Source organism: Felis catus, chromosome B1, assembly GCF_018350175.1.
Source record: "Felis catus isolate Fca126 chromosome B1, F.catus_Fca126_mat1.0, whole genome shotgun sequence".
In the NCBI taxonomy this organism is placed as follows: Eukaryota; Metazoa; Chordata; class Mammalia; order Carnivora; family Felidae; genus Felis; species Felis catus.
This window is the reverse complement of record NC_058371.1, coordinates 104,315,570-104,329,131: the sequence shown is the minus strand read 5'-3', so window position 1 is coordinate 104,329,131 and position 13,562 is coordinate 104,315,570. Positions and strand designations below refer to the sequence as shown.

Sequence of the window (13,562 nt, the reverse complement as noted above, 5' to 3'; positions counted from 1 at the left end):
CTTCCAATATAATATGAAATAAATTGATTCTAACCACAATCACAATTATGTATCGTAAAAGAGAATAAGGTCCTAGGGTGGTGGTGGGGTAGTGAGGTAAGGAAATAAAAAGTCTGAAATCTATTTCTAAGTCAAAGTAAAGTCTCTATCAAAATTCAGCCGTATCTAAAGTCTAAATAAAAAAAAATCTAGGAGAATATTTAAGCTCTTCGTAATTAACTTGTCACTACAGTATTATTTCATAAACATGCAAAGTAAAAGTTTTTTTCAAAAAGAAAAGTGTTTCCAAATGACCTTTTACAAAATGGAAAATTGGCTTACCTCTTCCCTATGATTCTTAATCGGCATACAAAGAATACTTTGTGTCCTGTAGCCTGTAATTTGGTCAACTTCTGCATTGAATCGAGGATCCTAGTAAAAAAAAAGAAATTCAATTTAATGACTGACCTGTTCAAGGACAGATTTGATTTTTCTGATTTATAAGATTAGAAAAATCTAACCTACAACTTACCTTGTTGCTCTGAATGACAATTTTATCATTGGGAAAGACATCAAATCATCTAAGTACATATCATCTTTGACAAAGATAAATTTATATTTTTTAGTAGCTAGTGTTTATGAGAACCAAAAAAATACAGACTCAAACAAATGTTCAGAAATAATGGAAATTCAAAATATTAACTGATTTAGATAGCATTCCTTAGACTCACAAAAAATCGGCAACTCTCCACCTCTGTAATACAATTTGCCTGTTCCCATCTCGCTATCTGATTCTTCTGTGCCATCCTAAAGAAAAGCATCTCTGCTCTGAAATTTTTCCTATAAAACCTACCAACTCCAAAGTGACCAGCTTAATATTGACTTTACTTCCCATATAATGGTTGTTTATATATTATCTCAGTATTCTGTCTTCTCTCAGGTGTTCATAGGAATTTTAAATATTTTCATGTGTATGTGTACGTAAAACAAGCTGTATGGCCTCAATCAGACTGTAAACAACTCCTTAATCTTTTTTTTTTCTTCTTACAAATTATATCCTACACATCCAATAACCACAAAGGACTTCTGAGAGGTGTAAAAGTTCTAAATGTGGGTCAATTAAAGAAGGGTACAGGCTATTTTTGTTGAACTTTAGATTGGGAAGATTAAAGTTAGGCTATAAACTCTATGAGGGGATTTTTTGTTTTTGTTTTTGGGTTTGTCACTGTATTCCCAACACTAGCAAAAGAAGTCCAAAGCATTTGGTAAATAAATGAAGGAATTAATTAACAAATAATATCACCGTTATCAAATGTGATCATTTTTAAGTTATTATAGTTTATTTTTTTTTTAATTTTTTTTTCAACGTTTATTTATTTTTGGGACAGAGAGAGACAGAGCATGAATGGGGGAGGGGCAGAGAGAAAGGGAGACACAGAATTGGAAGCAGGCTCCAGGCTCTGAGCCATCAGCCCAGAGCCCGACGCAGGGCTCGAACTCACGGACCGCAAGATCATGACCTGAGCTGAAGTCGGACGCCTAACCGACTGCGCCACCCAGGCGCCCCTGGGTTATTATAGTTTAAAACAAACCTTGTAAGTGAGGGGGAATACACACTAGGTGAAATGGACAGATACTACTATATGAGATAAGATTAGAATGGAAACAAACATACCAGAATGAGTGTTGTTCCCCTCAAAGCAATAGTCTTGGGAAGTTACATGCTCAACCTAATTATAGCAACATTGCTCTAAAAGCTCTGTTTTTGGAATTCCCTTCAGAGAACATGGAATAGCCACAATGGAAAATCCTCATCTTTGAAAGTCATTTATTTGTTTTTTTAATTAGTCAACTCATGTAAAGCCAAAGCTGTGAATGAAGTAAATGATTACACTAGATTCCATCAACTGGGGTCAGAAATGAGGCCAAATTTCCCAAGAAAGTTGAACTTGGCATTAAAGACAATTTCAAGACAGAAGTTATAAAATAGGGGAAAATCAGTATAAATATTTTAGATTATAAATAAACAGTACTGCATTTTTGCCTTTTTTTTGCAAACATGCTCAAAGTTATACTGAGACACAGGGAAAACTTTGGCTGAATATTTTTAAAAAATCTTTCTTAAATAACATACTATATGGGAATGTATCTAAAAAGGCAGACAGGATACTGATACTGATGAATTAAAGAGGTAAAAAATTATTAACTTATGTAGTGGGTTATTCTACAAGCTAATAATCAAAATATGAATAAAATGCATCCTCAGCAATTTTTGTTAATGAATATTTAAATTACAAGACCAATTTATAAAGAAGAGAACCAAACTCAACTATCTAATCAAAGCAATAGAGTTTGACAGACTGACAATAGGACTTTCACAGCTTTGGGGGCATACTAAGAGCTTAAAATCAACAGCAGCCTAAATTTCATTTCATTGAAGGAGGTGGGAATAATGTATGCTTCAAATTCACCTTAGGTGAATTTGGTCATCTCAAAGAATTTTCCTAACAATGCACTCAGGGCAAAGGCAATACACATAGAGAACTTTTAACTGCTCTAGCTCCGGCCAACACCAAAGAAAAAATGGAGCGGTACTATTATCATGATTATTCCTTTGACTGTTTATGAGAACAGTGTAAAAAAAAAAATGAGCCTTGGATATCCACTTGCTAAAATAAAGCAACTGGTACCAGACATGCCCTCCTACTGAAAAATATAAGACTAGACAAATATATGAGACAGCTAAACTACAGACCATGAAAATGGGGAATACACATGACAACCAGGCAATACTCTGGCTTTCTTCCGGGGGCATTTTCCTGCTGGCAAGAAGGTAGGTGGTACACAAGTGCAGTAACAGTTCCAAATGGAACTGAAAGGAATTCGGGGCTTCTAAAGTGGCTAAAATTTGCAAGGCAAAGTACCTAATAAGAGAGCTATGTTGGGGAATTAGGGGAAGGGGTAAAAGGAGTGGCAAAAGACTGAGTGGCTATTCACTTCAGACATGAATAGAGCAAGGCTCTAAGAGAACTAGCTAAAATTATGTGTTGAAGGCTGAAAGCAGAATGGTGATACCAATTAGGTAAATATTTGGAGGCATTGGAGCTCCAGCTCAAGCAGAGGAGAGGCCTCACTAAGCACCTCAGGCATTCAGCTGAGACACAGAAAGGCTACTCCTTAGGAGTAAGGACCATACCCTTGATTTGGGAAGGGGTGGGGGGAGGAGAGGAGTATTCCTTAAGACAGTATTCAAAACAAAAATAGATCTACCTTAACAATAACACCAAGTCTGGCAGGACCAAAAAGATCATTTGTAATTTCACCACCTACAAGAACAAATATCAGCCCTCTTTTAAAGAAGGATGATATGATCCAAATGCCCTGCAAGAAAACATCCACAATATCCAGCATACAATAAAAAATTGCAACACATGTGAAGAAAACTTGCAGTTGCAACCCATAGTGAGGAGGAGAAAAAGTAGTCAATAGAAAATGACTCAAAAATGATTCAGATGTTAGAATTAACAGAAAAGGACTTAAAAGCTTCTATTATAAATGTACTTAAGGACTTAAAGGAAAACATGGTAATAATGAACAGATGGGAAGCTATAAAAAAAAAACTTAAAAAAAACAACAAATGGAAACTCTAGAGCTGAAAACTACAATGTCTAAAATGAAAAGTTCATCGATGCATTTAATAGCAGATGAAGAACAAAATAAGAAAGGGTCAGCGAACCTGAAGACAAATCAACAGAAAGTACTCAATCAGAAGGACTGAGAGGGGAAAAGCCTATAGAGAGTTAACAGAGCCTTGGTGTTTTCTGGGACATCATCAAGTGGTCCAGCATATATATCATTGGAGTCCCAAAGAGAAGAAAGAGGATGGAGTGGAAAAATACTTAAAGACATAGACCAAAATTTCTCCAAAGTTAGTGAAAATCTTAAACTTACACACATATTATGAAAATGATACATAAGAAACATAAGATGAAAATACAAAGGATAGCTGACTTCTCATGAGAAAAGTGAAGACCAAAAATATGGGAAAACTCTGTTAAAATGTTGAAAGAAAAATAATTATTAACTGAGTATTGTCTATCCAGTGAAAATATCTTTCAAGAATACAGGCAAAATAAAGGCATTTTCAGATAAACTAAAACTGAGACAATTTGTCACCACCAGACCTTTACTATAAGAAGTGCTAATGGAAATTGTTCAGCCTAAAGGGAGAGACACCAGATTCTACAGAAAGGAGTAAAGAGCTTGGGACTTGGTTTGAACATGCATAAATATGTAAAGATAAGGAAGCCTGGGTCTTCATTTTTTGAGAAGGAAACACCCAATAGAAAAAGGAGGAAGAGAAACAAAATGCACCTTGAGGTGTTGAAGGTATCACTAAGAATTCTTTTTTTTTTTTTTTTTTTTTTTCAACATTTATTTATTTTTGGGACAGAGAGAGACAGAGCATGAACGGGGAAGGGGCAGAGAGAGAGAGGGAGACACAGAATCGGAAACAGGCTCCAGGCTCTGAGCCATCAGCCCAGAGCCTGATGCGGGGCTCGAACTCACAGACCGCGAGATCGTGACCTGGCTGAAGTCGGACGCTTAACTGACTGCACCACCCAGGCTCCCCCAAGAATTCTTTGACATAAAAATAAATAAAATATAGGCATGTGTTGTATATTTACATATTTTTTTCCTAGCTCTGTCTACTGACATACTGGTAGCAACAAACACATACCAGAAGTAATGAACACATCTAGTGCTCACATCTTGGTTTCTATCTTGGTTATTTCCTCCAATGAAAGGAACCAGAGTTCCTTAGGAAATGAATGATTCTAGGGCTAGGACAGGGAAAGTGTAAGATAAGCCTGGAACATATTGTTAAGCCAATTAGAACTTTCAGCCCACAAGAAAGCAAGAAAACCCAGAGTGATGGCAACATAACAAAAAGACACAGAGCCTGGCGAATTGGATATAATTTGAGAATTTGAATAAATAAAGATAATAACAGACCATAACTCATTAAACAAAACAAAAATCTGTGAGTCCATAGTGAAATAAATAAAGGAATGTATGAATAAAGGCAAACTCTTCGTTACATGAGAACTAAAAAATATAGAAGTTATGATGGAGTTAGCGAATCAATGGATACTAAAATTACCAAATGTAGGTTCATGAAGAATAGAATATTTACACAATATCAAGGTACCTCATCATAAGATTTATTAATTACAACAGAAAAACTGTACCTTTATAGTGGAGAAACCTAGTAGACACCACTAACCAAGTTTTCAAAATTAACATCAACACTGGGATAAATCAAAATCACATGCTTCCTGGTAACATATGTTGAGAAGACTGTGGGTATTTAATAAAATATATATTTAGTCTTTGTCCCAGGTTCCGGCACAGAGCTCCTAAAATCCCTGTAATTCCCTGAGTAACAGGAAAGTCTTTTGATAGTCAACACAAGCCCCTTTCAACTGTACCTGTGTTCATGCTAATGAGATGAGTCATAAGTGAGTGGGTCCCAGAGAGCTTCCAGATGGGGACTGGCTACAGAAAAATCAATCAACTTATTATAGGGTTAGAACTCTGAGCCCCACCCCTGACCTCCAGAGAAGGGAGAGGGAGCTGGAGATTGAATTCAATCTAATGGCCAATGGATTTAATCAGTCATGCCTACATAATGAAACCTTGATTTAAAAAAACCTCAAAACAATGAGGTTTGGAGGAGTGTCCAGGTTGGTGAAGATATCTACGTGCTAGGATTGTGGTGCACCTCCTGGAAAAGGAATGGAATTTCTGTGTTCCCCCACCTCCTATTCTTTGCCCTAATGCATCTCTTCTATTTAGTTGTTCCTGAATTGTATACATTAAAATAAAACTATAACTGTAAATATAGTGCTTCCTTGAGTTATGTGAATCATTCCAGCAAATTATTGAACCTGAAAGAGGAATCACCTAATTTGTAGGTTGGCATAAATGTGGGTAGCTTGGGGGCCCTGTTTGTGGCTGATATCTGAACTGGGAACTGTGGACAATCTAGTGGGATTGAGTCTTTAGACTGTGGGGTCTGTGCTAACTAGTAGTAGTATAGTGTCAGCAGTTAGTTACGAGTGGTAGTTAGTGCTAACTACTAGCAGTTAGCATCAGAATTGAATTGGGTTGTAGGATATCACCTGGTGTAGGAAAAGTGAAGAACTGACTGTTGTTTGGAAGCCTATTGATATCTGTGGTTCTGTCCAAAATGCCTACTTTGAGTCTCCTCAAAAATTTGACAAAATAATTAGCCTGTACTCTCAAAATATATGTACAGATAGATAAAGAAACAGAGAAACTATTCCAGATTTAAAGAAGACTAAAGACACATGACAAGCATATTCATTATATAATTCTGGATCAGACCCTTGATCAGAGGAAAAAATAGCTATGAAGAACATTAATGGGACAATAGACGAAATTGAACTATGGACTATTCGGTAATAGCATTGTATCATAATCCTGATTTGGACAAATGTATTCAAATTATATAAAAGAATATCCCAGTTAGAAAACATTCACTGAAAAATTTAGTAAAAATATTTCCAACTTACTAAGTGGTTCAGAAAAATAGTATACACATATTACTTACATGTATTATATATGGAAGAAAAAAATGATAAAGTAAATGTGGCAAAACATAAGCAGCTGGAGAATTTGGGTAGAATGTATATGGAAGTTTCTTCTACTAGACTTACAACTTTCCCTTAAGTTTGAAATTACATAAAAGTAAAAATAACAGAAAACAACATAAGTAGACTTGCCAATTTATAAGCTATTTTTCTCTTACAGAGTGGCATTTTTAAGACAATGTCTAAAACTTATTAGAACATTAAACAAAGACAGATATAGTGGTTCCCACACTATGTTCCTTGGGGTGCAATTAGATCATGACAGATTGGTAGATTTATCAAGATTAAAACAGTTGATATTGTTACTTCTTTCTTCTAAAATTCATTTTGGAAATCATTTTACTCATTAGAAATTCTTTGAGAGAGCTCATACTTCTTTTTTTTTTAATTTTTTTAACATTTATTCATTTTTTGATAGAGAGAGACAGAGCGTGAGTGGGGGAGGGGCAGAGAGGGAGACACAGAATCCTAAGCAGGCTCCAGGCTCTGAACTGACAGCACAGGGCTCGATGCGGGGCTCAAACTCACGGACTGTGAGATCATGACCTGAGCCGAAGTCGGATGCCCAACCGACTATGCCACCCAGGCTCCCCAGAGGGCTCACAGTTCTTCAGGAAAACTTCTTGATAAAGTGAGACGTGCAAAGTGAGAGACGGTAAAGACTTACTTATCTTGATAAGGAATGCAAAAGGAGGAATGAAGTCATCAGGGTGGGGAAGAACAGCAGCTACATGGTAAAGGCCATATGAATGGCAATGAGACCCTCCCCTAAAACCCTCCAAGTCTTCTTCCTAGAAATCATAGCGTACCTGGAGTGGCTGTCCTATGGAAACAGGAGAAGAGTCTAAGTTTTGCATTCTGGTTGACTTAGGAGAAAAAGGAGTGTTTTGACAATACAAATCCTTTGACAGGAAATCTTGGGGAATCTTGAGGGTTCTGTAGGGCATGACACTAGGTGTTCAACGCAATCTGTGATGGTCAATTTTAAGTGTCAGCTTGACTAAGCTAAGGGATGCTCGAATAGCTGGTAAAACATTATTCTTGGATATGTCTGTAAGGATGTCTCTAGAAGAGATTAGCATTTGAATCAATAAACTGAGCAAAGAAGATCTTCACCAATGCAGGTTGGCACCATTTAAATCATTGAGGGCCTGAATGGAACAAAGAGGCAGAGGAAGGACAAATTCATCCTTTCTACTTAAGTTGAAACATCTACCTTCTTCTGCCCACCTGCTCTCCATTGAAGTTCTTGGTTCCCAGGCTTTTGGATTCGAACCCACAACAGACTTAGACTACGGGTTGCCCAACTCTCAGGCCTTCAGACTCTGAATTACACCACCGGCTTTCCTACTTGTCCAGCTTTCAGGCAGTGAGCAGACTGTGGAAATTTATGCCTCCATAATCCAGTAAGCTAATTTCTGTAATGAACTTCTCATATACATGTGTATCTTACTGAGTCAATTTCTCTGAAAAACCTTCACTATACACAATCCAATATAGATACTAGATGATACCTAGTTTTCATATAGAAGAAGAATACCAAACACATTTATATAGTTGTCCTGAGTTGTTCTGATGATTACGTTTTAATATCTTATTATCAATAAATGCTGTGCCACATTCAGGAAAGTTACACGAATGATGGGCTGATGCAGAAGGAGATGATGTGTGATTGAACATCTATCTATAGACAGCAAATACCCTCTCATTAGTATTTGCGGTCTGATTGAGAATCACTGGTTTAAGTTATGGATCTTGTTTTATATTTTAAATAAATGAATGTGTTATTTTATCAGTAATAAAATAGCTGACTTCTCACATTTATATCATTCTGTCACAAAGTTTTAAAAAACGAATCAAATGTTGACCACTTCTTATAACTGACTTATCTATGAGACTATTTTTTTTATTTTTAGCTTCAAACTGAGTATGATTATGTTTCATGGCCACCTCCGGGTTTTGCACAACTTTTCAAGGGTTCTATGGTCAAATAAGCTTTAAGAAATACTGCTTTTAGGGTGTAATTTTCACAGATGCATGTTTAAAGAGGTAGGATTCAGAAAACAGAATGCATTCTGACTACTTTCACAAAAGGCTATGAGACACTATTTTGATATGAATCATGGGTGGGGCTGAATTATGAATTATCCATTAGCCAATTGACTTCTACTGTCAACAGCAATGTAAACTGTATGTCACAGATCAACCCCACAACTTCTAAATGAAATCCTTGGGACACAAATAACTTCTGCAGGGCCACTATAAACACGGATCAAGGGTGCCAAGGGTGATGCAGCAACATGAAGAATCCACAGGCTAAGACGCTTCACCCTGGAAGCACTGCAAATCAAGGACATGGACCCCTTTGAGACAGCAGTACAAGAATTAAATCATTACTAACTGCAAAATAAAACTGACACTGTCAAAAATGGTAAGCGTATTAAACAAAATGCATATAAGTGAAGAAATTCTCAGGGCTGCAGAAACTCAGAAACACGCAGACAAATGAAGGCTTTCTCAGCGAAGCTGAAGCATATTTATGGTCCTACTGTACTTGGGACTATAGTGCCATTGAAAAGTGGAAACCCAGCTGTCACCTAAGACAGGAAGGGAATTCTGCAAATTTGGCAGCAATCCTTCAGCTGTGTCCTTAATACCCCGCTTGTAGTCTGCGACGGTGTGACGTTGCTCCAGAGCTCATAGAAGTTGCAGAGAGAGCTCCAAGAAGAATCAAAATTGAATAAACTCCTTGTATAGAATGGATTCTGGAAAATACCTCAGGATTTCACATCTTTCCCTAAATCCCTGCCCTCAATATTCCTCACTGGCTACCATATTTACTCACCCATCTTCAAACCTTCAGTCATCCTACCTCTTCCTTTCCCCTCACTTTCAACTCCTATTAGCGACCAACTCCAACAGATTCCACTTCTTTATCGGAAATCCACTCCTTTCTTTGCTCATAAGGCTAGTGTCCTGGTTCAGGTACTCACTGCCTCACACTATTCAATAATCTGTCCTCCCAGTTTCTAGAATTTTTCTAATTCATTTTATGACCACTGTAAAATTCATCCCGCTAAAGCACAGTATAAATCATAGCAATCCCCCTTTCAAACCACCTTTAATTATCCCTTGTGGTTCTAGTCCACATACACACCCCTCAGCCTGGCATTCAAGACCCCAGTAATCTCCAGGCTCTGCTCCCATAGCTCCTCAATGTCTACACTATTACCCACACATGTCTATACGATGACATGTGGTGCACCTGCCCTGTTGCTTCTTTCAACTTCTCTTTACATCTGGATTTCACCATGTACACAAACCAATCTATTCAAATCTTATCTGTTTTCTAGGGTCCATATCAAGCGGTGCTTCCTCAAAGAAACATTTCTTCATCTCCCCAACTAATGATATCTCCTGCTTCCCTGAACCTACCACATTTTCCTGGGCATCTATTATGACCTCCTTTCTATTCTACTTACTTATCCTATCTACTATATAATTTTAATTTAGTAAATATTTATTAAGACTTGACTGGGAGGATGCCTGGGTGGTTCAGTCGGTTAAGTGTCCGACTTTGGCTCAGGTCATGACCTCACGGTTTGTGGGTTTGAGCCCTGCATCGGGCTCTGTGCTGACAGCTCAGAGCCTGCAGCCTGCTTCAGATTCTGTCTCTGGCTCTCTCTCTGCCCCTCCCCCACTTGTGCTCTGTCTCTCTGTCTCTAAAATAAATAAACATTAAAAATTTTTGGAAAAAAAAAGACTTTACTGGGGCACCTGAGTGGCTCAGTCAGTTAAGCGTCTGACTTCAGCTTATTCAAGCCCCCCATCCAGCTCTGTGCTGACAGCTCAGAGATTGCAGCTTACTTCTGATTCTGGGTCTCCCTTTCTCTCTGCCCCTCCCCTACTCATGCTCTGTCTCTGTCTGTCAAAAATAAATAAATGTTAAAAAAAAAGACTTGACTATGTGCCAGGCATTGCATTAGCTATCGTGAATACAGGGATGAATAAAAAAAGCAATGACCCTTCAAATTACAGAGAGGAATTGCAAACCGGGATTGCCACGGAATATTTAGTGTACCACATGGTAGGTACCTAGAACAATTGTTCTATTACGGTGCTTGAAAATACCTGATAAACAAAGTGCCATTCAATTAAGATGTTTTATTTATTTATATTTTTTACTTAAGTTTCTTTATTTTGAGAGAAAGAGAGAGAGAGAGAGAGCGCGCACACATAATTGGAGGAGGGGCAGAGAAGGAGAGAGAATCCTAAGCAGGCTCTGCACTGTCCTCACAGAGCCCCACATGAGGCTGGATCTCACAAACTGTGAGATTATGACCTAAGCCAAGATCAAGAGTCAGACACTTAACCGACTGAGCCACCCGGGTGTCCCTAAGATGCTTTATTTAAAAACCATAATTCTGGGGCACCTGGGTGGCTCAGTTGATTGAGAGTCCAACTTTGGCTCAGGTCACAATCTCATGGTTGGTAAGTTCAAGCCCCACATCGGGCTCACTGCTGTCAGCGCGGAGCCTGCTTCAGATCGTCTGTTGACTTCTCTCTCTGCCCCTTCCCTGCTTGTGCTCTCTCTCTCAAAAATAAATAAATCTTTAAAAAAACATAATTCTATTAATAAAAAAGGTAATTTTAAATGAAAAATTTGAAAAATCATATAGTGTAATCTTTAAGACCATAATTAAAGACCTGTATATAATTGAAGAAAGTAGAAGAAATACCAAATCTTTTTGCCGAACTATTTTAGAGCAACAATTTCTATTTTTTTTAAGGCATAAATTTATTTGTTTAATAAAATAAATGAAAGAAAATATGGAAAGAAAGAAAATCAGATTTTGGTGTCAACGGGACTTCAAATGAATGAATATAATTAATTTGAATAAATAGGTAAATGAATGAACAAATGAATGAAAAAAGACTACTGGTTTCGTTTTTTGACAGGTTTTGGACCTAGCATTTTAGATTGTCAGTAAAATCCTTGGGAGACAAAGTAGATAAGGATAATTATAGTCAAAAAGAGAATACAACTATGAGATGAGCTGTGTTAAATTATCACCAAGAAGAAAACAAGACAAGCTTTCTCTAGGGCCCATATCCTTGACTCAACCACAAGTAAAGAAACCCTGGCATTTAAAAAGATGGGAAAGTTCTTACCATACGTACCAATTTTAAGTAAGTGTGCAAATTACTACATTCAGTAATCCTGTTACATCTCAGCTTGAAATATCCCTACTATTCCCAGCAGTTGTCCAGTGTTCCATCCATGTTCCTCTCCTCATCCTGCTACCCCATCTCAATGATGCCCCACTTACCTCGTAAGCATCTTTGATGTTTAAGGGCTCACCAAATGCTGCCACGTGTCCCACAATGCCTTTGTTCCATTCTAAGCGGATACAGTTATTTGAAGCTTCTTCCAGTGTTGAACCTTCTGCAACATCAAACAGGCGGCTGATAAGAAACTTGTCGTTGGAGCTGTCCTCACAGACAAGGAACAGGGAATAGCGATCGGCAGAGATAAGTCCATGAATATGCAAGAAAATTTTGTGACATAAGGCTGTGACATCCAAATGACTAGAGATATCTTTCACTAATTCCAAGAGTCTTGAGCACTGGTCCCCTTCATCATTATCAAACCTTGGGGGGGTTAGAGGCATCTGTTCCTTCTTTTCTGAGTCAGAGAGGAAGCTCACGGTTCCCTCAGAATCCTTGACAACAATGGGTCTAAGAGGCCGGTCAAATTCGGAGGCAGAGATTTTCCTGGTTGGTGTTCCAGGTGCACTGCTATCTGCACGGGGACTCTGCTGTGAGGGGCAAGAGCAAGATTCTGTGTGGCTTCTGATACCTTCTTTGCACACAGGGATGGTGTGGACTCTCTCAGCAAACCAGGCATTGACCATTTCTCTGCAGAACAGAATGCAGACATATTAAATATTTAAGAAAGAAAGGTGCTATCCCTGAAAACTGCTAAAAATTCTCTCACAGCAAACTGATCAGATAGTAATTCAATTTTTCACAGAAAATAGAAATAAGGTGGTTTGTTTAAGACAGTTTCATTTTGAAAAACTGTAGAGAACAATTGGCACAATGAACATTTTAATAAAGTCTGATGCCTATATACATAGATTTTCAGATAGCTGATTTATAACGCATCAAGCTTCAAGTTTGCTTCTCTCAAAAGCAGTTTGTGTTAGAGTAAAAGACACTAAATTTGACAAAGTCTGAGGAAAACATAAGTACAAAAGTCAGTTCGCTGTTTAAAACATAACTTGTTCTGAAGTGAAACATTTTAAATTTTAAAACAAATATTTAACTAAAATTGGCTAGCTAATATGTCTAATTTTAGATAATTTTATCCATATTGCTATATACAGATTAGATTTAGAAGGGAAAAATATAAATAATTTGACCTGCTTTGTAGAAAAATTATAGACTTCTGTAAATATTATCCAAATAATGCTTGTTCATCAATGGTAAAAATGATCTCTTCTTCTAGATTATCTACTGGTATAAAGGAAGAAAATTAAAAAGTATGCAATACCTAATTTTAAAAATTCTGCCCATGAAAATTTAAATTATTTGTTTTTAATGTACCTTTCTGTGAAAGAAACCTATTTGAGCTAAAGGCTTCACAGTGGGCGATTTGTTTTTAAACAAACTTCAGATCACACTATACATCCAAATGATTGTTCAATTCAAATGATTCCCCTTGGCAAAACGTAATCTTATACCAATTGATAGTGCCATTACTTTAGACATTTTTGGAGCTTTTCTTTTGAAACTTAGCTTCTAAGAAAATTTATAAGATAAATAATATTAATTTTCTCTAAAAGTTAGATCTTGCTTTTCACTAAGCCCTCTTCTCAAAACTAACAAATAGAAGAAAAACCA

General features: G+C 37.2%; 1 protein-coding gene across 5 annotated transcripts in view; it reads right to left on the bottom strand.

Moving 5' to 3' along the window:
• The window catches only part of PDE5A (phosphodiesterase 5A), a 142,823-nt gene that overhangs the window by 109,857 nt on the left and 19,404 nt on the right, over nucleotides 1-13,562 (bottom strand). For all 5 annotated transcript variants that reach the window (XM_019828144.3, XM_011281658.4, XM_019828142.3 and 2 more), the window contains 2 exon segments: nucleotides 11,987-12,575; nucleotides 322-411 (listed from right to left, as the gene is read on the bottom strand). In XM_019828144.3, the coding sequence (XP_019683703.1) occupies nucleotides 322-411; nucleotides 11,987-12,575 (679 nt within the window).